The following is a 25,031-nucleotide window of genomic DNA, read 5'->3' as shown; positions in this document are numbered from 1 at the left end:
TCTGCCCCCATCCCATGTCCCCCCATCTCCCCCTTCCCACTGGTCCCGTCTCCCCGCATCTCTCCCGTCCCCCCGGGCTGGGGGCTCTGAGCTCGTTCCCTGCAGCCTCCGGGCACGGCTGCCCCTCCCCCCGGGCAGGGCGGGGCTAATGACGGGCCCCGCCCCCAGCGCAGACCCCGGGGGAGGGGCAGGCCCCGCGTGGGGCGGGGACACGCTTGGGGCGGACACGCGCCTGTCGGGGGGGCGGGGCCGGGAGCGGCAGGAGGGGCCCGGAGCGGGGAGGAAGGGGGGATAAGGGGCGGGGCTGTGGAGAACCCCGCCCCCAACGGGGGAACAGCGCCGCCTCCCAGCCCCGCGCGCGCGCCGCGCTCCAACGGCCCTAACCGTCACGTGTCTCCTTCCGCCTCGCGGCGCCCCATGGGGTGCGTCACTTCCGAGCCGCTTCCGAGCCGGGGGGGGGGGAGCCGGTAAGAGCCGAGCTGGGAGGGGCGCCCGGCCTGGGCCCGAGACCTTCCCCGCACCCCCGTCCCCCGGCCAGGCCGGAAGCTGGGGCGGGGCGGGGGGTCCCGGTGCGGCCTCCGTAGCGATGGGGGGGGGGGGGGTTGAACTGTCGGGGGGCGGGAAACTCCCGGGGGAGAAAAGTGTGTGTGTGTGTGTCTGTAATTGTGTGAATGTGTGTGAGAGAGAGCGAGTGTGGGTCTGTCTGTGAGTGTGTGTCTGTGGGTGGGTCTGGGGGTCTGTGGGTGGGTCTGGGGGTCTGTGGGGGTGGGTCTGGGTGTGGCTCTGTGGGTGGGTCTGGGTGTCTGTGGGTGGGTCTGGGTGTCTGTGGGGGTGGGTCTGTGGGTCTGGGTGTCTGTGGGGGTGGGTCTGGGTGTCTGTGGGTCTGGGTGTCTGTGGGTGTGGGTCTGGGTGTCTGTGGGGGTGGGTCTGGGTGTCTGTGGGGGTGGGTCTGGGTGTCTGTGGGTGGGTGTCTGTGGGTGGGTCTGGGTGTGGGTCTGTGGGTGGGTCTGGGTGTCTCTGGGTGTGGGTCTCCTTAACTCCTGCTCCTCCCCCCAGCCCTGATTTTGCCCCTCAGCCCCTCTCCTAACCCGGCCTCCGGCTGCTTCACCCCCCCCCCCACTCCATTTCCGCCCCCGGCTCAGACTCTGGCCACCCCTTGCTCTCTGTGTGTGTGTGTGTGTGTGTTTAACTCCTGCTCCTCCCCCTCAGCCCCTCTCCTAACCCTGCGTCCAGCTGCTTGACCCCCCTAACGAGTCAATTTCCGCCCCCCCCGCTCCGATTTTCCCCTTTTTGCCCCGTCAATAGCAACCACAGACTCTGATGGCAAGGAAGGGCAGGGGCTTCAGCAGATGTTACTGAGCATGCTCAGTGCCGGGTAAGTAGGAGAGCACTTTACTACACCTGGCCCGTCACCTGTCACTTGCGGGGGGGGGGGGGGGAGCTCAGGGCCTGAGGGGGAGCTGGTAAGAACCGAGCAGGGGACTGGGCCGGCCCCCCCCTACCGAGACCCCCCCAGCCCTTGGCTAGGCCGGAAGCTGGGGCAGGGCGGTGGGTCCCGGTGCAGCCTTCATAGTGATGGGGGGGTTGAACGGTCTCTGGGGGGCCGGGAAATCCCTGGGGGAGAGTGTCTCTGTGTGTGTCTGCAAAAAGAACAGGAGTACTTGTGGTCTGTGTCTCTATGTGTGTGTGTATGTGTGTGTGTGTCTCTGTGTGTTGCACCTGCCCATCCCCCACTGCTGCCCCCTTCCCTGTTCCAGGGTCCTTCCAGCTCTCCCTCCCTGGCCCCCTTCAAACTGCCCCCATGTGAATGGGAGGGGGGGAACCGTCACTGTCTGTGTGTGTTGGACAGTCACATAAAATCCCTTCAACCTTCCCCCTCCCCTCATTCCATAGCCACAGAAAATCCCCCCTCCCCCCCGGTCTGGGGGTTTGTCTCTCATGTTACCAAATGCGGAGTTTGTGACCCATTTTTCCCACAACTCTCAAAGATGGATATAAAATATCCTAACCCCCCCCGGCCACTTTCTCTCTCATTGTCTATTTCTACTTGAATGGGCCCTAAGTGTTGTGCCCTGTCTCTCTAATGATAAAACACGAACCACAGCTTAGATTTACCCCTTTGCTCTGATTCTTCAGCGTGACTAGACATTTATTGCAAATGTTGCCTCTTTTCTCTCTGTTCATTTATCAAATAGTGTTGGTGTCACGGAGTTCCTGGGCAATGCTCTGGCACTGCTCCGGCACTGCTCCTATGAAGCCAGACAGCACTCTGGTGGAGTCTCCTCTCTCAGAGCAGACTGTCTCCAGGGCAAGAAGCTCACATGCCTTCCACCTTCCTGGGTCTGACCTCAGATCATTCAGCATCCTCTGCCCCACCGTGCGTTTCCCACAGCAAGTCCACCCAGGCGGGGTCCTGGGGAAGCCAGAGGGTCCTGCACGCACCCCCACTTCACAGTCAGACGTGACTCTCAGCTAGCCGGGAAAACAGAGGTTTATTAGATGACAGGAACACGGCCTAAATCAGAGCTGGTAGGTACAGAGAACAGGACCCCTCAGCCGGGTCCATTTTGCAGGGCAGTGAGCCAGACACCCACGTCTGCACCTCACTCCACATCCCCAGCCAGCCCCAAACTGACTCACCTGCCAGCCCCTCCTCCTCTGGGCTTTGTCTCTTTCCCGGGCCAGGAGGTCACCTGATCTTTGTTCTCCAACACCTTTAGCTATCACCTTGCAGGGGGGAAGGGCCCAGGCCATTTATGTGCACTGACCCTTGGCTCTGCAACAATTACACCCCCTTATTCCACCACCTAGAGACTTAAGAAATGCATAGGGGAAACTGAGGCACCCCTACAGTATTCAGAGGAAACATTAAGAACAGTCCCACTTTGTCACAGTTGGGAAATACACTCAGATTTTACCTGTTTCAGAGTAGCAGCCGTGTTAGTCTGTATCCGCAAAAAGAAGAACAGGAATACTTGTGGCACCTTAGAGACTAACAAATTTATTAGAGCATAAGCTTTCGTGGACTACAGCCCACTTCTTCGGATGCATCCGAAGAAGTGGGCTGTAGTCCACGAAAGCTTATGCTCTAATAAATTCGTTAGTCTCTAAGGTGCCACAAGTATTCAGATTTTACCTGTGATCAACAACTGATATATGCTGTGGAGTGCAGGTTTTTTGGGGTTGGGTTGTTTTTTTTTCTTGAATTGCCTGACATTATGTTGTGGTGGGGATTTTTCTGTATGCTATATCTTTATATGTACGTATTGCATAGCAACCTAGAAATGTAGGGCTGAACAGGGCCTCAAGCTGTCATCAAATCCATCTCTCTCTGCCGAGGCAGGACCCAGTATATGTAGATTATCTCTGACAGAGGTTTGTCCTACCTGTTCTTAAAAACTTCCAGTGAAAGAGACTCCACAGCCACTCTTGTAAGACTATTCCACAGCTGAACTACCTGAGCTCTGGGGACCCCATACAGATTTCAGTGGTGAGCAGCTCTGGAGAGAGGAGACCCCAGTGAGTGGGCAGCTGGGTAAATAGACTAAAGTTGGGAGGAGAAACATTGACGTGTCCAAGGTCACCCAGGCTGTCCGTGACAGAAATAGATCCCAGTTCTAGGGCTGTTTTGGGTACTGAAGGTCTCTGCCACGCTGGTGTTTTAGGCATTGGTGCAAACCCTTAGTATAGACAAAATTTACACTAGTGCACTCTGTCCCCGTTTGAAGGCTTGGGGTGGGGGGAACAGTGCAGCTGGTAACGGAGGGGCAGCAGTGAGGTATGAGCCAGGAGCACAGCCCCACAGGACTGGACACCGACTTCTCCTGACCCAGGACACCCACCCCCAGCTGTGTGTGCAAGGACTGCAGCTGAGCTGCCCTGCCAAGACAGCCTGTGCATCCATAGATGAACCACCGCTTCCTGCGGTCTGTTCGTGGCTCTGTCACTGACCTGCTTGGTGACCTGGGGGAAGTCACAGCCCCTCTGTGTTTTCCTCCTACCCACTGTCTACTTGGATTGTGATCTCTTTGGAGCAAGGACTGTCCCTCTCTCTCTGTGCAGTGCCCAGCAAAATGGCGGTGTTGATCTCAGTCAGGTTCTCTCCTATACGCAGCACGATGGGGCCCTGATCTCCATCAGTGTCTGTGCAACGCAAGGCACAGTTTATAGACTCACAGACTTTAAGGCCAGAAGGGACCATCATGATCATCTAGTCTGAGCTGCCCATCGCAGGCCACAGAACCTTCCTCACCCACTCCTGTAACAGACCCCCTAACCTCTGGCTGAGTAATGAAGTCCTCAAATCATGATTTCGGGGGAGAAAAGTGTGTGTCTGTGTGTTGCACCTACCCCTCCCCCACTGCTGCCCCCTTCCCTGCTCCAGGGACCTTCCCCCTCCCTGGCCCCCTTCAAACTGCCCCCCCCCCCCAGGCTCCCTACGGCCCGTTTGAAGGGGGGGGAGGGGAACCGTCACTGTCTGTGTGTGTTGGACAGTCACATAAAATCCCTCCAAACTGCCCCCTTTCCCCTCCCCTCATTTCATAGCCACAGAAATCCCCCCCCCCCCATCTGGGGGTTTGTCTCTCCTGTTACCAAATGCGGAGTTTGTGACCCGTTTTCTGCACCACTCTCATAGATGGATATAACATATCCTAAAATCCCTCCACCTGCCCCACTGCCATTTTCTCTCTCGTTCTCTATTTCTACTTGAATGGGCCCTGAGTGTTGGGCCCTATCTCTCTAATGATAAAACACAAACAACATCTCAGATTTACCCCTTTTCTCCGGTTCTTCAGTGTGACTAGGCATTTATTGCAAATCTTTCCTCTTTTCTCTCTGTTCATTTGTCAAATACTACTGGGAAATACACTCCGATTTTACCTCTGATCAACAACTGACGTATGCTGTGGAGTGTAGGTTTTTTTTTTTTGGGGTGGGGTGGGAGGGTTGTTTTTTTTCCTGATTTGCCTGACGTTGTGGTGGGGATTTTTCTGTATGTTGTGTTTTTATACCTATATATTGCATAGCATCTTAGACATGTAGGGGCTGCTCAGGATCTCAAGCTGTCATCAAGTCCATCTCTCTCTGCCGAGGCAGGACCCAGTATATGTAGATTATCTCTGACAGAGGTTTATCCTACCAGTTCTTAAAAACTTCCAGGGAAGTGACTCCAGCAACTAGGGATTTATCCAGTGAAGTAGGTGACTTTGAGCCAGACACTGAAAGATCCTTGTGCCTTAGTTTCCACACTGGCCACAGGAGGTTACTAGTACTCCCTCCCCAGACTCCTGGGGGCAGCCAGGGATAATTTAGTGGTTTATGGGAATTAGAAGAGGAAAATTCATTAAGAACGATGATATTTGTGTGTTTATTATTAAATCCCCAGACACCCACCAATCCCCGTCCTCCTTCCGATGAGCTATAAATAGCTATGATCCTATAGTGAGTTTCTGCCTCTCCCCACTTTCTATAGCAGCGCTTTTAAGAACAGGCCAGGGAAACATGGAAATACTTTCAACCAAATTCCAGAAGCCGCTGAGCATGCACAAGTTAAAACGAAAACAAGGTTCTGTCTCTCCAAGGACCTGGCCCCTAGTGCAAAATTATAGACACTCCGCAGAAATCTGAAACGGACACTTCATAACTGATAGAATGTTATTGATCTATTGACTTCTGGGAATTACCAATAAAAGAAAGAACCCAGTGAAGTTGATACCATGAGGGAAAGATCTCGTGTGTCTTTACAAATTGGTATAATCTAATCTGGAACTTTATACAGTAAAATGCCTTATTCGTAGCCCTATAGCGATTGCCTGTATCCTATAGGGACCTTAATTCTGCCCATTCCCAACTGCTTCTGTCCCCCACCATACCCCAAAACTTTTTCACCCCTGGAACTCTAAACTCTATCCCCTTCTCTTTGCCTCTGAAAGTTGCCTTTCCCAGGGCTTTGCTGCCTGTGTGAATGGCAGATAGGGATGGGGAGCCATCACTTTCTATGTATTTATTGAACATTCATCTAGTCCCTGACACCTTCATTTATGCAGCGGTACATTTATTGTAATTATTTATCTTTTAAAAAGGCAAAAACGTCAAAGATCAGGTCTGCAGCCTACAAACCCTCCGTGTCTTTAAACAGCAGTATGTTGGGCCCTGCCAGAGTATCAAGTTCAGCAAAATTCAAACCTCCAAAAACTAGGAAATAGAGAGCTAATGTGCACGCCAATGCAACCTTAACTCTGCCCCCTGGAGGTGGCAACAGCCACTGGGCATTATCTGCCAGCACTCCAGCTGCACTCACTGTGTTAGGTGTAGCTTCACTGAAAGGTAGAGGCGTTAGAAGGAGCAACTTGGTGGAGGTGTGATTGTGATATAAGAAGATCTGGGTCTGAGTCACCCATGTGTGCGATGAAAGGAGAGAGGTGCATGTGTACCTTGAGCTTCCAGTCTGTGTCTGCACTGAGCTGTGCATGTTGTCAGGTGGAAACGGGACTGTTTGCCATGGGAATGGTCAGCAGTGAGATGGGATCTGAGAGCAGACTGTTTGCTTAACGATGGGTAAGTGAATGTAGAAGGTTAGCTGGAACTTCTGTGAGTAAGGATGAAAGAGTTGTAAAAAGGGGTGAAGAGGTGTTCAGTTGACAAGTGTGCAGCTGTTTCTGGGGAGCAGCCCAGTATCTGAGTTTAGAACAGGTGTCAGTAGCTCCTGTACAGCGCAGCTGACCTAAAACCAAATTCCGTCTTAGCAAAGATAAAGTGCTTTATTGTGTGCCCTGGTTGACATTTTCCCTAGTACTTTAGTGATAGGCACTATCTCAAATAGCTGGGTGCACATAGGTGTGTTGTAGGAGTAAAGAAAGGGTCATTGCTCACGTGGGTCAGAATTAGGATTACATTGGTGTGTACCTTCTCTCTGCATCTCCTGACTATTAACAAGTTTGAGTTTTGCTGATCTCTCTTCTGGAGGGGCACCAGACAGCTCCGGGCAACCTTAAATCCTGCGTTCATAAAGTTTTTTGTAAGTGAATTTCCTAGCTTTTTGCATAGAGCGATGTTGGCAGGAGGAGGTAGCAGCCCTATAGGCAGTTGTGGGTCTCACACAAGTTTGCAATCGGAGGCACAGAGAAGTGCAATGAGTTACCCAAGGTCGCCCAACAGGTCTGTGGCAAAGCCAGGTATAGTCCCAGCCCAGCGCTCTCTCCATGTGAAGTGTTGCTCTCCTCTCCTGTACTTTTTTCATTATGGTGGAATGGGAATAATGGTCATGCTTTCAAATGTTTCTCTCCTTCCCCACCTCCTCCTTCTGCCACCATTTCCAGCTCGGCCTCCCCTTCTTTCAAGTGTTTGTCATGGGCAGTTGGTAACAGAGCCAGCGAGAGAAATCTCTGACCTGGTCTGTGCCCCAGCTGGGCCTTCTGCTCCTGGTCTAGCCATGTCCTAGCTCTGCCCCTCCTCTAAACAGGCCCCCTCCCCGATACACTGTGGCCTGCCCCTCCACCCCATACATGTGTAACATGTACCTTTAAACTATTCATATTTTGGATTTCAGATAATTAAATTTGTTACCTTCAGCTCCCCCCTATAAGTTTCAGTTGTTTGGTGCTCTGATAGTTTTCCATTGACAGTTTAGGAAGGAGCAAGGCTGGTCACTTGAGCGTTGCGTTACCTTGCGTGCTGACTAGTGAGAAGTGACGACTCCCTCTTGGGTGGATGGGCCGATCCGGGGCCGGTTACCTCTCGGTGATTGATTTTTCCATTCCAAGTTCATAAAGTAGATTTTCAATATAAATGCTTTGTTCCTTACATACGACCCGTACGTTGATCTCTTGGTCTTTGAGTCTTGACCAGCTATGAGCTTTCTGTAGACACCTCACATGACCATCCTCCAAGAGATGTGTTTGGTGTGATGGGTTTGTCAGGTCTCAGATGAGAGCTGCTGGCAAAGACCAAGTGACCCTTTGCCAAGGGATCTCTGTGTCACTGTCTGACCCCCGTAGGCCAGGGAGAGGACGACTTTCTGCCAATGGCCTTCAGGACGGGTGCTGAATTCACTGCAGTGCCCCATGTCCCCTCTCCATTTCCCTTCTCGGTGTGCTATCTGGGACGCTGCTCCACTTTCTGCTCCACAGGCCACCCCTTATCTACTCCATGTGCCAGGCTGCTGGCAGCCCCCAGTGAGAGGCCATCCAGCCCATCAACCTGGTGCCCAACTGCTGGGCCTCCCTCAGTGAAGGCCAGAGCCCCGCATGCTGCCAACCCTCTGTTTGGGGCTGGAGATGCTCCACAGACTGTTCCCAGGGTTTCCCCAGTCTGAATAGACTAGGTCTCTCCTGTTAACTCCTGCTCCAGTCCTGGCATGGTTTGCAGGTGTGGAGGAGCTGGGCCAGTCCAGACTAAAGCAGTTTAACCCCTTCTGTGCCAGCGTGGGGTTTATATAGCCCTTCACAGGCACCCAGGCCCAGGGAATGGCCCCCTATCAGCCCCATGCCTGATGTGGTGGAGTGACCCACTGGCAGCATTGCCTTTGAGGGTGCTGCTCCCTCCTGCTCCCTCCCCTCCCCCTTTACTGCCACCACAGTGCCTGTTACCTTGACTTCCTGAGGGGTGACCCCTAGAAGGTGTGTTTTGTTATCTCTTTCCCACCCCCACGGATCCGTTGTGCACCCTCTGTCACTCATCTCTGTCTCAGGAGACAAGGCGGGTAATGGGGCGCAGGTGATGCTATGCTGGAGATCCATCATCACTCCAGAAGTGGCAGTCTTGACCCTCCTTGAAGGTTGCCGGGATGCTGACATGCACTGGCGGAGAACTGGGGCTTGACTGAGTCCATGGGACATTTGGCCCACACTGTGTCACTGTAAAGCCTGCTCCGCATTGCTGCCAATTGCTGCTGGTGGCGTTGTGCCCGTAAGTCTCTGTAACTGTCTTCAGTGACTCGAGGGCATGAGCACCAGCCTCAGGCAGACTGGTAAGAAGCAGGGAACAAACCCCAAATTGGTTGTGAGCTCTATATGTAGATTTCACCAACCAAGTATCCAGTGTAAACGCTTCAGGCACTGTAACAGCAGTAACATGGAATCACAGACAGTTCCCTTGGGTCATCCCATATATCTCACCACATGGGTGAGCTCAACTTTGTGACAGATGGTCCCTTACTCCAGGGGTTCTCAACCTTTTTCTTTCTGAGGCCCCCCCAACATATTATAAAAACTCCATGGCCCATGTGGGCCACAATACTGGCTTTCTGCATCCAGGGCTGGCGTTAAGGGGTAGCAAGCAGGGCAACTGCCTGGGGCTCCATGCCACAGGGGCACCCATAAAGCTACATTGCTTAGGCTTTGGCTTTAGCTCCTGGTAGTGGGGCTCAGGGGCCCTGACTTCAGCCCCATGCGCTGGGACTTCAGTTTTCTGCCCTGGGTCTTGGCAAGTCTAATGCTGGCCTTGCTTGGCAGCCCCCCTGATAACTGCTGGTGGCCCCCCAGGGGGCTCCAGACCCCTGGTTGAGAACCACTGCCTTACACCACGAATCACAGCAATGTTCAGGTTACTGCCAGTCCCAAAGAATCAGTCACTTCCTTAGGTCAATTGAATCTTAGATCTCCCACAAAGACAACAGTCCTGTCATAACCTCTATTGAGATTTATTTCAAAGAAAATGAGAATTGTTTACAAAGTTAAAGCAGATGCAGACGAGTTACAGTCTTAAATTTCAAAAGGCAATGGAAGCTTAATAAGCAAGCTCTACATATTCTTTAGGACTAACCCAGGATAAGGAGCTGAGAATCTCTTCCTTATGCCTAGAAACTTTGCCCCCGCCCAGAGTGCAAGCAGCATACAGATCATCAGTTCCTTCAGCATGGGGTTTTTTATCCTCTTTCTGCCACGTGTTGTGAGCTGCAAACTCAGCTAATGAGAGGTCAAGAGCACAACAACAGTCTTGTGTCTTCTTTAACGTCCCATAATAGTCTATCTGGTATTGATGGACCTTTCCTGCCAGGCAGGGTGTAATGCATTCTGTTGCCAATCACCACTTCCCCTAGCTAAAGTCTCTCCCCTGTCTGGTGATGTAAATAGCCACAGCGGCTCACAATGCAACTAGTCAGATATAAACCCAGGCAGCAACTCAATAAAGCATTCAATAAAGTCTAAACACATTCTTGTCATTCTAATACCCGTTTTAACACTATTAACACTGGTGAGTCAGAGTGATTCCAGCTATGCGTTTGTCCGTGTTCAGTTAAGACATGGGGGCTTTTACAAGAGCTAACACCTCATCTGCCAGGGTCACAGGCAGGGTGGACAGGGATGGTGTCTCTGGCCTCCGTTTGCCAGAAGCTGGGAAAGGGTGACAGGGGATGGATCACTTGATGATTCCCTGTTCTCTTCATTCCCTCTGAAGCACCTGGCATTGGCCACAGAGCTAGATGGACCATTGGTCTGACGCAGTGGGCCATTCTTATGTTCACAGTCTGTATCAGGAGTATCTACTCATCTGGACTCAATGGGGAGCCACAGAAAGAAACAAGGTGTGCTGAGACAAGGAGGCCCAGTCTCAGAGCCCCCAGGGTCACGCTTGCCAAAAGCTAAAACTAGGCCCAGCCCATGAAAGGGGGCACTCCCAGGAGAGACTGTATAAAGGCTGGAGCATCAAACAACTTAGTAAACCTGAGACAGTTGCCTTGGGGACAATGACAGGGAGAATCCCCCAAAGTGACTCCTTTGATTCTGCTCTTCTCTGGCCTTTGGTTCATAGAATCATAGAACTGGAAGGGACCTCAAGTAGTCATCTAGTCCTGTCCCCTGCACTGAAGGCAGGACTAAGTATTATCTAGATAATCCCTGAGAGGTGTTTGTCCAGCCTGCTCTTAAAAATCCCCAATGGTGGAGATTCCACAACCTCCCTAGGCAATTTATTCCATTGCTTAACCGCCCTAACAGGAAGTTTTTTCTAATGTCAGATCTAAACCTCCCTTTCTGCAATTTAAGCCCATTGCTTTTTGTGCTATCCTCAGAGGTTAAGAAGAACAATTTTTCTCCCTCCTCCTTCTAACAGCCTTTTATGTACTTGAAAACTGTGATCATGTCCCTTCTCAGTCTTCTCTTCTCCAGACTCAACAAACACAATTTTTTCAATCTTCCCTCATAGGTCATGTTTTCTAGACCTTTCATCATTTTTGTTGCTCTTCTCTGGACTCTCTCCAATTTGTCCACATCTTTCCTGAAATATGGCGCCCAGAACTGGACACATTGCTCCAGTTGAGGCCTAATCAGCGTGGAGCAGAGCAGAAGAATTACTTCTCGTGTCTTGCTTACAATACTTCTGCTAATACATCCCAGAATGATGTTTGCTTTTTTTGCAACAGTGTCACTCTGTTGACTCATATTTAGCTTGTGATCCACTGTGACCCCCCAGATCCCTTTCCACAGTACTACTTCCTAGGCAGTCATTTCCCATTTTGTATGTGTGCAACTGCTTGTTCCTTCCTAAGTGAAGTACTTTGGATTTGTCCCTATTGAATTTCATCCTATATACTTCAGACCATTTCTCCAGTTTGTCCAGATCATTTTGAATTTTAATCTTATTCTCCAAAGCACTTGCAATTCCTCCCATCTTGGTATCCTCCGCAAACTTGATAAGTGTAATAGAGAGACTCTGCTACTGAGAGGGTTTCACCATGTGTCAGAGGGTTACACCCTGGTGGGAGGGGGCTAGGCATGTACTGGAATAAGGTCATTCTGTGCTTCGCAGTGTGGCAGAACCTAGAATGTCCATTAGCAGGGAAAAATCTGGGGGGAATCGGCTTGTGGAGTGGACAAAATCCCCATCTGAATTCTCTCACATTGCCCTTCTCTCCCTGGCAGGCTACAGAATAATGTCCACGTTTCGCTCCAGATCATTCCCTCCTCCCAGGGGGAAGGAAATGGCTGCAATGGAGCTGGCTCAGGTAAGGGATTACCAGGGAGCTGGTGATGGGTTCTGCTTGGAGGGAGAGGAGCAGTAAAGGCATAGGAGGGTGGGAGCTGCTAGAGGTGGTGGGAGATAGGAACTATCTAGGGTGGAGAAAGGGAGGGGACAGGACGTGACAAACTTGCTGAGACTTGTGTAATCTAGGGTGTAATGGGTTGTCACCCCGGTGTGCAGTCTGGGGGGCTTCTGGGAACCGCTGTGCCCTCTAACTCTGAAGCTGAGCTGTCCCTTCTCACACTGCTTTGCTGGAGATTCAGCCAGCCTCTCCAGGCCTTTTTATCACCCAACACGACAACAGGTGGCGCCATACACTCCGTTAAGCTACCTGAGTGCTTTACCTAAGCCACTCAAGGACAGACAGAAAACAACAACCAATTTCCCAGCGATAAGTGATAGCAAATAGATCAAAGTAGATTACTTGGCAAATAACCAGAAACTGAAACTGAGCCTCGCATACTAGATAAGAGGTGGGTAAACTATGGCCTGCAGGCCACATCCAGCCCGCAGGACCCTCTTGCCCGGCCCCTGAGCTCCTGGTCCAGGGGGCTAGCCCCTGGTCCCTCCCCTCCAGTTGGATAGAGGGCAGGGGAGTTCGGGGTGGTGGTCAGGAGGTGGGGGTGTGCATAGGGGTCAGGGAGGTCAGCAGGGCTGCTCAGAGGGCGTGGCAAGTGGGGCATTTTGCCCCGGGCCCTGCAGGACCCCCCACAAGAATATAGTATTCTATAGTATTGCAACTTATTTTTATGGAAGGGGCCCTCGAAATTGCTTTGCCCCAGGCCTCCTGAATCCTAACCGGCCCTCCATACAATTTCCCAAACCCGATGCAACGCTCAGGCCAAAACTTTTTCCCGCCCCTTTACTAGCTGCATAGAATTTGAATTAGCAGTTTCTCACCCTGACTGATGATTGAAGCAGTCCACCAGCACATCCCCCAGTTCAGTCTTTATTCCTCAGGTGCTTCCAGGAGTTCACTTGTCTGGGGAATGAGGCCAAGAGATGATGTCACATCCCACCTTATGTAGCTTTTCCATATGGCAGGAACCCTTTGTTCCAAACTCAGTTCCCAGTCCCCTTTGTGGAAAAATACAGGTACCAAAATGGAGTTCATTGTCATGTGGTCTGGTCACATGCCCTAGCATGCCCTGCTGTAGCCATGACTCATAGGCTGGCTGGAACATTCACAGGAAGGGTAAGCTCTTCCACGGTCCATTGTCTTTGTTGATGAGCCATCAGCACTGTCTGGCTTCTTCACTGTTGTACCTGAAAGGCTCGTTGTGGGTGTTACCCAGAATAAGCACATTTGAAATACAGATACATAGTCAATATCCATAACTTCAGATACAAACATGATCCATGCACACAAAAAGGATAATCCTATTCAGGAAATTATAACTTTTCCAATGACCCTGCACATGATGCATCTTCCACAAAATGCCTCATAATTATGTCCTAATCATATTATAATCCAACACTACGCTGAATATGGGGTGTAGTGTGAGATAGGTCTTAATTTCAAGGCACAGGAGTTGGGAATGGAACTTCCCCTCTTTGTGGAACAGGAAATAACCCCCCAGCCAGGACTGGGAAAACTTCTCAGACTCCCAGTGCTGGAGCCTGAATCTACTGACACTTTATTAGTTACCACCACCCCCAATCTTTGTGGCAACTGCAAACTTTATCAGTGATGATTTTATATTCTCTTCTAGGTCATTGATAAGAATGTGAAATATCACAGGGCCAAGAACCAATCCTTGCGGGAAGCCACTAGAAAGAAATCCACTCGACCCTGGTTCCCCATTTACAATCCCAGTTTTTAATCTATTTAATGTATGCCATGTGTATTTTGTATCTTTCTAGTTTTCAAGTCACAATATTGTGCTGAACCAAGTCATATGCCTTACAGAAGTCTAGGTATATTACATCAGTACTATTAGCTGTGACCAAACTTGGATCTCATCCAATAAGGATATCCAGTTAGTTTGATAGGATCTATTGTGTCTCAACCTTTGTTAATGGGTACTAATTATATTAGCCCCCCTTTAATTCTTTATTAATGAAATCCAGTATCGGCTGCTCCATTCTCTTGCCTAGTATCAATTTTAGACTAACACCCTTGTAATTAGATAGGTCATCTCTTTTACACTTTTTAAATATTGGCACAGCATTAGCTTTATTCCTGTCTTATGGAATTTCCCCAGTGTTCCAAGTCCTAATTAAAATCAACATTAACAGTCCATCACGCTCCTCCACCAGGTCTTTCAAAACTCTTGTTATCTGGACCCACTGATTTAAACATATCTAACTTTCATAGATGGTGTTTAACGTCCTTGTGAGTTACTGTTGGAATGGAAAGACTGTCAGCGTCAACATCTTATGATAAGAGTTAGATCATCTGTTTTTTTTCTCCAAATCCAGGAGAGAGATATTTATTGAACACTTTTACCTCTTCTTCATTATTTTTGATAATTCTGCCATTTCCATCTAATAATTTACCACTACCATTGTTAGGTTTAATGTTGTACTTAATATACTTTTAAAAATTTCCTTCTTATTGTCATTGATCATTGATTTCTGATAGCTTCCCTTACCAATTTTCTACAATTCTGACCTTCTAACTTATATTCTTTACTATTGACTTCCCCTTTCTTCCATCTATTTTATTTGGAGAGTGTTGGGATTCCTAGTAGGGAGCCACCAGCAGGGTCCAGAGACAGCCCCATCTCCTATATCAATCTCTGGCTAGTAGTTATGTGATAAATGTGAAAACCCTGCCTCCTTCTGTCAGCTGGGAAACACAAAGTTTCTCTCTTCCTACCCTCTGATGCCTCCTGGCGGCTCTAGGCAAGGTGGGGTGGGACTCTGTTAACATGTGCCTCCCAGAGCTTCCATTTACCTGGTGCTGCTGTTCCGTGAATAGTGGGGTTGTGACTGGGGCAGCAGGTACTGAGTGTTGAACTCTTGCTTTTTCAGGGGCCGGTGACTTTCGAGGAGGTGGCTGTGTATTTCACCAGGGAAGAGTGGGCTCTGCTGCACCCCACTCAGAGAGCCCTCTACAGGGATGTCATGCAGGAGAACTATGAGAATGTGACCTCGCTGGGTAAGGATTCCCGTCCCCTCAGTTATTAGATGCTGTGGGTACTCTAAAGAACCTGAGTAGTAATAACTATATACCTTTACTCATGATACAAGTTTTGACAAGTTTCCTAGCCCCCCCCTTTTTTTTGCCTTATCTCCCACCCACTAGTATAATTTTTGGACATGTGCCTTTTTGGTGTTATCGGTCATTTTAAAATTGCATTTAGTGTATCGTTATTGGATACATTAATATCTACATTAATAACTGTAACTTTCATGCCTTTTCCTCATTTTAAGAGGAAAATACGCTGCCTGTAGAATTCTAAATTAAGTAAATAGTGTAGGACTCATGCATGGCTTGTGTGACAGTCAGATGAGCTCCTCTTTTGATAGGAGAGCGTATAATGTTGCCATTCAGGACCCCATAGGTGAAGGAAGAAGAGAGATGTGGGAGGGGAGGAAAATGGGGGGGGGGTAGATAATTCTGGGGTGCCAGGACATGGGGAGGGTGTGTATAGGATTAGAGCTAAGAAGCAGCAGGGAGGGATGAGGTAGTGAGAGACGAGAAGGGAACACTAAGAAGTTCCCAAGGTGCCAGGAGGTGGTGCCGGCTGAGAGTAATGGGACGAAGGGGAGGGGAGTGTGTAGGAAGGGCACCCAGGAAGTGGGCTGGGTGCGTCAGTGGGAGGGAGGAGAGGTTTGGGGATGTAGAGCTTGGGGGATCCCAGACCTTTAACCCCGAATCCCTATCCAAGCCTTGTTGCTTTAGAGCCTACACTCCAGTTTTATTTCTGTGCAGTTTCAGTTAATTGTACGTTTCCCCCCCAAATATTATTATTTTAACTCTTGATCTCCCTCTTCCACTCATTACCTCTCTCCCCATATAACCTCCCCATCTCTCTGCACAGCAACCCTGGCCAACCATCCTGAGTCCTTGTTGCATCCTGAGTCCTCCCTCCCATACCAGGGCCCCTACCCAGGCACAAATGGGATTTGGTTGATAATGTCACAGGGTGGTAGTGTAGCCTGTACACTTTTTACACCTATAAGATTACATGTTGGGGTACAACTTGTCCTTGTAGATGGCTACTCCAAGTTAATGGAGGAGATGAAATTTGGTGAAACACACAGAACTTGATTTAATACAGTTATAATTGAAATCATAGGCAAAAATCAATACACATAACGATTAGATTAAAGTAAGTACAGTAAAGTGGGTCTTGCACTCTGCGTACTTACAAATTATGGACACCATTGGAAACAAAGATGGAGGGGCAAGGGCAACCATCAGAAGGGAGGCCCTCCTTCAGTTTACACTGTCTCGGGGACCCGACAAAATGAAAAAATGGTAACTAGGAGAGGTATTTTATCTGCTTTCTTAGGGTAATAGGATGGCTATATACCATATCTGCTCCTTTACTCTGATTACAATAATGTCAATAGGTGCCCCAAAACATATGTGGCCTTTCGGAAGTCCATAATTATGCATCAAGCATTAATACTCATGATTTACATCACTTATTTATTAATAATACATATGAATGCGGTCCAACTGCTGAGATACTTCATAGCAACCTAACTGCTGAAGCACGCCCCAAACTTCCTGCTTTCAGAATCCTGCAGTGTATTGCACCTGTTTGCGGTTCCTCGTTAGTCTCTCAAAATGGGGGTGCAAAATACCTGACCTGGGATTCTCTCCTTAGGCCTATTCAGGTAAATTCCAGACTTCAGCATAACTACTCCCACAGAGCCTCAACCTAATAGAAGACCCTTTATTGTAGCAAGCTTAGGCTATGTCTACACTACTGCGGTAAGTCAACCTATGTACCTTAGGTAGAGTTACCGCAGGGTCTACTTACCTTACTCTTCTCGTCAGAGTAGAGTACAGGGTTCGACTGCAGAGACATCTGTAGTCGATTTGGTGGGTTTTTACTAGACCGCTACATCGACCACCGGTGGATCGATCTCAGAGCTTTAATCCCAGCTGTAGTGTAGTCCCTGCCCTTAATAACCCATTTACATATGATCACTTCCTTGCCCCTCCACGCATGTTCCAAGCTAATAAGTAATACTTTGAGAATGACATTTTACCACTAGCAAGTATAAAATTGCCCACAAAACATGAGACTAGGTCATAGATCATAAAATCAGGTCGGGGTCAGCAGGAGTGAGAGTTTGGAGAGAGTCTTGTCCCCTCTCTCCCCATCTGCAGCAGCCACAAGCTGTTTTCCCTCCACGGTCCTTGGATCTTTGAGCCTGTCCCTCCTAGGTTTCATGGCCCAGTTCTTGTCTCTTACATTCTCCTTTTCTGGAAGTATTAGAGGCTGTTGCTCCTGAATTTTAGGGTTTAATTCCCCAGCCTTCTCCACACGCTGGGGAAGTTTAATTCTCCCTCCCATTACACCTGAGTCACTCGATTTCTTAATGCCCCAAAAAGTGCTTTTGCGATATCACAGTTCTGGGATAGCTAAGCCTTTGACCTGCCTCCGCAGTGTGCTCAAGGAATGCGCTCTCCTGTATCTAGCCAGCCCCTCTCTATGGGTGGGGACCCACATGCCTCTCCTTCTTGACTAAGGTGTGAGGATTGCAGCTTGTCCTCCACTGTGTTCACTGGAATAAGCTCCAGCTCCTGTGCTTTGCTCTCTCTCCAAGGGCTGTGAGCAGTATATATGTGTGTGTGTGTGTGTGTGTGTGTGAGTGAGATAGAGGTGGGAATTGTGGTGATACTTGTATGATGCCAATACACACCTCTGTTTCCCTCTGTGATTGGTATTGCTATGATTATAAAGAGCAGGAGAAATGAGGTGTTTTCTCACGTAGCTGTCATGGGGTGATATGAATGGGTTATTAAGGACTGGCTGGGACCAACCTACATCGATGGAATACCTGACAGAGACAACGGAATAATTATTACCTGTCCATGGGAGGATATCTGCTTGGCTGAGTGAAGCATACATGGACTCGTTATGTTTTTGGGAGCAGGAAGAACTGGGCTCGCAGAGGCAGGAAGCTCTGCCGGAGTGAAGACAAATGGGCAGTCACAGTGAAAGGAAACCAAAGCGTTTTCTACAGCAGCAGGGCTCAAGGGCATTGGCCAGTACGGACTATATTATCTTCTTTGCTTCTCTGTCATTGTACTGAAATTTAACTAACAAATTCTAACATATTGTAATATAATTTTCTAACCAATATATCCCAGTACCCTAATTAACTTACACCTAGCAAAATTAATTATACAGCAGACAGAAAAAATGAGAGAACCAGACTGATTGACAATGTAAAAGCAGTGGCCATAAAGATAAAACAATACGGAAATGAGGGTTTCACAGCCACAACCATTGATAAGTGATTTCTTGCTAGACAGGATGCTATCAAACTAAGTTTTCTTTAAGCATCTTAAGGTCTGTTTCTTTATCTGGTGGTGATGGGCGCTATCGGGACAGGATTGTCTTCCTAACAGCCCTTAGTTCAGTGTGACTGGTTTGGGAGGTGAGGACGTGACCCGTCGCTTCCCAGCTTATGGCTGCCCCTGCTGCTTAGCCAAAGGCCTTAGCCTGAGAACAAGGCCTCAGACTCTCCTAGTGAGAGAAGGCCCAGACACAGGCAGACTGTGATTTTGATTCTTTGTTTTTATACCTCTGTAACTAGCTAAGTGATAAAAATACACCTAAGTTCTTAAAGTATAGGCTTTACAGGCAGGCCTGAATATCTCTATTCTAACAGTGGGTTCTACCCCTTCCCCCATTCTGTGTCCGTCTTGTTTATTTAGATTGTAAATTCTTCAGGGCATGGGCCATCTACTATTCTGGGTTTGTACTTTGCCTAGCACAATGGGTACCCACTGTTAGTTGGTCCTGAGGCACTAAGGTAATGCATATGATTTATTATAATAATAACTCTCCTGCCACTTTCAGCTAAGGAAGCTGGCCTTGGGATATTACTGCTTAAAAATCAGCTGGGGTTAAAACCATGGAATATTCTTTGTGCCAAGTATTCCACAAATTCCACTGACCTCCCTTGTTTTCTTTGCCTGTAGTAGGGTTTCCAGTTTCCAAACCTGATGTGATCTCGCAGCTGGAACGAGGGGAAGAGCCATGGATCCTAGACCTCCAGGGCTCTGAGGAAGAAGTGCTCCGGAGAGGTGAGAAATTGGTTAAACCAAATCAACAACTGTTTGGGAATGGAAGAAACATTTGGGATGCCCTACAAAGACCCTGTGAGCTCTCCAAGTTTAGGATTGTTCCCTGCAGATGTGGAATCATTATGGCAGATGTCACTCATGGCTTCCTATTCTGACTGGCAGCAGATCCCTCCCCAATCTCGCTTTTCCCTGAGTGTTCTGGTGAGATGCAGACCAAAACTGATCCCTTCCTCTCTCCTCTGTGGAAGGGTTTGGGGAAAATCAGCTCCTTATAGGTTTGATCTCTCCCACACATATTTTCAGTTGTTCATCCCTTTTTCCATTCCTCTCTCTGAGATTTCCTTTCTTTCTGGTGCAGGGAGTGACCGATGTCTGGATTCTTTTTGTCTCCCATTCAGGTGATGGGATGGTGAGTGAGAATGAGGAGAAACCCCAGCAGGAAGATGCTGAGCAAGTAGAACCACATGGGACGTTATCAGGAAGATCCAAAGGGAATGTTTCCGGGAGTTGTGCACTCCGAGAAAAAGCAAAAGCCTGTGAGAGTCAGGAGAGGCCAGAGGAAAACTTCAGTAGCCACTCAGACCTTATAATACATGACAGAATCAACTTGGAAGAGACACACTACACGTGCTCTGAGTATGGAAAAAGCTTCAATGGGAACTCTGCCCTTATCACACATCAGAGAATTTACATGGGTGAGAAACCTTATGGATGCTCTGAGTGCGGGAAATGCTTCAATCGGATCTCACACCTTATCAGACATCAGAGAATCCACACAGGAGAGACGCCCTACACGTGCTCCGAGTGTGGGAAAAGCTTCAGTCAGAGCTCTGCCCTGAGCACACATAGGAGAATCCACACAGGAGAGAGGCCCTACACATGCTCCGAGTGCGGGAAAAGCTTCAGTCACAGCTCTGCCCTGAGCACACATAGGAGAATCCACACAGGAGAGATGCCCTACACATGCTCTGAGTGCGGGAAAAGCTTCAATCAGAGCTCTGTCCTGAGCCTACACAGGAGAATCCACACAGGAGAGAGGCCCTACACATGCTCTGAGTGCAGTAAAAGCTTCAGGCGGAGCTCACACCTTTTCAGACATCAGAGAATCCACACAGGAGAGAGGCCGTACACGTGCTCTGAGTGCGGGAAATGCTTCAGTTGTAGCTCACACCTCATCTCACATAAGAGAATCCACACAGGAGAGACGCCCTACACATGCTCTGAGTGTGGGAAAAGCTTCAGGCTGAGCTCAGACCTTATCATACATAGGAGAATCCACAGAGGTGAGAAACCGTATGGATGCTCTGAGTGCGGGAAATGCTTCAGTCGGAGCTCACACCTCATCTCACATAGGAGAATCCACACAGGAGAGACACCCTACACATGCTCTGAGTGCGGGAAAAGCTTCAGTCAGCGTTCAAACCTTATCAAACATCAGAGAATCCACATGGGCAAGAACTGTAATAAATCCTTTGACTAGGGCTGGCCAAAGATTTTTTTTTTTTTTTTTAAATCACATTTGCTAATTCCCACATAGTGATTTTTGCACCATATTCACCGTGATCTCTCAGCTCCACCAGATGAGTTGCCTGCTTGTGCCTTTTGCAACTCACCTTCTTTGGGGTCAGTCCTGTGATCTTTTCTATCAACTCCTTTCCTTTTGAGTTGTAGGAGTGTGTCCCCCTCCAGCCAGGAATGTTCATCCGCTCCAGGTGGGAGAGAGAGGTTTGATCCCAACAAGCTGAAGCAAAAACTACCTGTGCCTGACATCCACTAGCACTGCACATGGCGTTGGCTGCTCAAGTTAGTGATCTTGGTGTAAAAAGACAATTCTAGTTGTAGAGCCGATGCAGCCCAGGTGCAGTCGTTAGCATTAGGTTCCCCCTTGACCTGACCTAAACAAACCCTGAGCATCACGGTTATACTGTTCCCCCATTTCAAAGCAACTGTTAGTCTTCAGGTTCCCCCTTTGGGAACAAATTGTTTCATTCCCAGTTGCTCTGATGTTGCTTCAGGTTGTGCTGCAGAGCAGATACTTTTACTACTATTTTTATCACTTCAATATTTTTAACTATAACAAAGAGCAGGAACAGGGCAGGGATAGGGGAAAATGTTATTTCACCCTCTGTAACAACAGAAGAAGATAGGGTAAGTCAGAGAGATTTCCTTATTCCCCATCACCATCCCAATCCCCCCCTGCTCTTCAATTGGTTAGGTCAATATTTTTTCTAAAGGGCTGGGAAGAGGATTCCCTAGTAAATGACTTGGAACTACGCAAAATGCCCATACATTTGGGCTCCCAAAGCAGTTGTGGCACGGGCTCTGCAGGAAGTCGATCCTGAAGATATCACCTTCCTAATCCGGTGCATGTTGCCTATTATTTGGGAAAGGCAATCCCTATCTAGGTAAAGATGGGGAAAATGGAAGGGACATTTCTCTTCAGCTCACCCCTGGGAGATGCTGCAAATGTGTAGAAAATGAAATCCATGTTGAATGTGATATAGCTGCAGAAAGATACCTATTTTTAATAGACACCTGACATTTGGTGTCTTACACGGATTCTAAGCAGCACCTGAATTTAATCCCCAATTTAAATCTGTGCCACCAGATTAAAGAAATAAAAGGGCATCTTTGGGGGCGTTATACCTCACTATCGCTACTGATATGTTGTGTGGTAGGTGAAGAATTCTATGCCAGAGAAATGTAAAATTACTCCAAGTAAGGTCAAAGATTTGACAAGAACTCAGGTAAAAATTGCAAGTACTGGTGGTTGATTTTCACACCAGAGATGGAAGCTATGGTGACCTGTGGCCCAGGAAAACTATTTTTAGAACCCTGCTCCCTTGTTAAGTGGTATTGGTCACACTCCTAAGGGATGCCATAATTAAATTGGGAATAACCGTCCTTTACCATTTGGATCCAAAGTTTCATGAAGCACAGAGAGAAACAGCTGATTCCTTCAGAGCCATTCTATGCCTATGGGTCTGAATCTGGCTACCTTGTTGGACAAAAGCACTTCCATGCTGGGCAAATGATGGTAGCCAATGAGGGAATGTATCAGATTCCAAGTTCAGACTGCAGGATTCATGATTGCTAAGTCCAGAGTCTGTGGTTTGGTCTCTTGGATTTGCTATTAAGTCTAGTGCATTTGTATCACTTCTCCTGCTGCTGCTACTTTGAAGGATTAGAAAGTGTGAAAATAGAGCACAGGTGGTTTTTCTCATGATGCAGCCTTCCCATGTAGTGGGAGACTCCTTCCACCCATTCTTCTTGGAGAAGACCCAGGGAGAAATGAATTCACAGAAATGGAAGGCTCCTAGGTTATTGTGGAATGTGACTTCACACAAAGCTCAGTGGGTGGAAATGGGAATAAAGAGAAAACTGCCCTATTGGTTTATATTTTGTAATCGTTGGATAAGTTGTTACCAGCAACAATGAAATTAAACATGAAGTTAATTAGTGTCACGGAAGAGGCTGATGATGTGATAACTTTCAGTGTTACAATATAATTCAGGTTTTCTAATTCTCTCCCTGCTGCCTCCTACTACATAGGAAATGGTGGCTAATCCTGAAATTAAAACCTCACTCCAAAGGAATTAGAGTAGGGGAATATGTGAGAGAAATAGCATGTATGAGAATAGAGACCCAGTATAGACGGTAATTATTTCTATTTAAAATGGAATTTATTATGATAAATTTTAAAATAAATCTTCCCTTAAGAGGAAAATTACTTGAGACAGGATTTGGAACCTTTTACCCAGTTAGAGGGTAACAGCCACAGAGTTCTCCAGGTCTCTTGTTTGCAAAGCAAAGATGTCACATCAGGCAGGAGATGTCAAAATCTAAAATGGTGATGGATGTGTGATGGTAGCTTTTCTGAGTTGGTGTTTGGTTTGGTTCCTTAAATTAAATTTTGTAACCAGTTATTTTTATAGGCCCCTTTTCCTTAGGCCTGGCTCTGGAAACCTCCCCAAAACTGGCCTTCTGTTTCTTTCATGTTTGATATCTTTGGGGTTCACACATCCACACTACATGCAGTTCACAGCAACAGATACTTTGAGAAAGCTGCTGGGTTAAGTGGGCCTTTTCCAAACTGACATTGGCCCAAAGTCTGCCTCAATTCAGCTGGATTGGGACACGTCTGTATCAAAGGAGTGGTTCACACCTGATTTGCCCAGAGATCTCGGGGGAGGTGTTGTAAGATAGGATAAGTAGGAGTCCACAACAATAAAATTAAAGGTAGGGGTGACAGACCTTCACCTTGCAGGTCAACAAGCCTGTTCTGTTCGTTCCCTCTGATGCATCTGGCACTGGTCACTCAGGCAGCACACTGGGCTAGATTGACCATTGATCTGACCCAGTATGACCAGTCTTGCGTTCTTCTGTAAGCCATCTAGGGTCTTGTCTACATTGGCAAGTTTCTGCCCAGTAAAGCTGCTTTCTGCAGTGTAATGCCCGAGGGGTACACACTGCCAAGCCACTTACTGCGCAGAAACTGAACAGTTGCAGCGCTGTAAAAAAAAACAAAAAAACACTGCGACGAGAGGTGTACAGCTTCCAGCGCCCGGGCTACAGCGCCGCGGTGCCAGTGTAGACACCCTGGTCGATTACAGTGCTGCGATTGGCCTCTGGGAGGTGTACCACAAACCCTGCTCTCGCCTCTCCGGTCATCATTTTGAACTCTACTGCACTGCCCTCAGGTGACCAACCATGAACCCCCGCCCCCTTAAATTCCTTGGGAATTTTGAAAGTCCCCTTCCTGTTTGCTTGGTGATGCATGCAGTGGTCTCAGCGCATCTTTCCAGGTGACCATGCCTGCTCCATGCACCAAGCGATCCCTTGCTTGGAGCAGTGTTGAAATGCTGGACCTCATCAGCATTTGGGGAGAGGAGGCTGTTGTAGCTCTAAGGATTAATATGCTCATTTGCATAGTTAGAAAGTAAACAGCTCTAACAGCTTTTGCATTAGCTTCCTCTGCCAGAGGTGTGACATTAGTTTTCTCTATCAGAGGCACCACCAAAGGTGTGATCCTATATCTTCAACACCAGGTCATCAAAACAGGGTGTAAGTATTAACCAAACCTTTGCAGCACATAATCATGTATTACCATATATATATATATATATATAATATATATAGCTTGAATAACTGTGATACAATTATAATTTTGTAATTCTAACCGTTTTACCATTTACTTATTATGTCATTAATTTTAATAAAAAGTCTTTATACCTGTCTCAGGTATGTCTACACTACGAGAGTAGTTCGACTTTACTTAAATTGAATATGTGGAATCGATATTACAAAGTCGAACATGTGTATCCACACTAAGGACAGTAATTTGACTTTGAGAGTCCACACTAACGGGGCAAGCGTCGACATTGGAAGCGGTGCACTGTGGGCAGCTATCCCACAGTTCCCGCAGTCCCTGCTGCCCAATGGAATTCTGGGTCAAGCCCCCAATGCCTGCTGGGGAAAAAAATGTGTCGAGGGTGGTTTTGGGTAACTGTCATCATCCAACCGTCACTCCCGCCCTCCCTCCCTGAAAACGCTGGCGGGCAATCAGTTTGCGCACTCTTCTGGTGAGTGACAGCGCGGACGCCACAGCACTGCGAGCATGGAGCCCGATGCGACCATCGCTGCAGTTATGGCCGTTGTCAACTCGCACCTTATCATCCACCTTTTCCAGAGGCAGATGCTGAGAAATTGGACAAGGAGGCTACAGCAGCGCAGTGAGGACATTAAGACTGAGAGTGGCACAGACTTCTCGCAAAGCACGGGACCCCGTGCCGTGAACATAATGGTGGCAATGGGTCATATTGATGCTGTGGAACGGCGATTCTGGGCC

The 25,031-nt window shown here is 48.3% G+C and overlaps 1 protein-coding gene across 1 annotated transcript; it reads left to right on the top strand.

The window, feature by feature from the left end:
- The first annotated feature begins 8,897 nt into the window (after positions 1–8,897).
- LOC128823044 (zinc finger protein 34-like) lies at positions 8,898–24,417 on the top strand. Its single transcript, XM_054005084.1, has 5 exons — positions 8,898–8,907; positions 11,862–11,944; positions 14,938–15,064; positions 19,079–19,183; positions 19,582–24,417. Exons 2-5 carry the CDS (start codon positions 11,873–11,875, stop codon positions 20,661–20,663), a joined length of 1,386 nt encoding a protein of 461 aa, XP_053861059.1. The 5' UTR covers positions 8,898–8,907; positions 11,862–11,872; the 3' UTR covers positions 20,664–24,417.
- The last annotated feature ends 614 nt before the right edge of the window (positions 24,418–25,031 follow it).

Source organism: Malaclemys terrapin, chromosome 15, assembly GCF_027887155.1.
Source record: "Malaclemys terrapin pileata isolate rMalTer1 chromosome 15, rMalTer1.hap1, whole genome shotgun sequence".
NCBI classification, from domain to species: Eukaryota; Metazoa; Chordata; order Testudines; family Emydidae; genus Malaclemys; species Malaclemys terrapin.
This window is presented reverse-complemented; position numbering and strand designations above follow the sequence as displayed.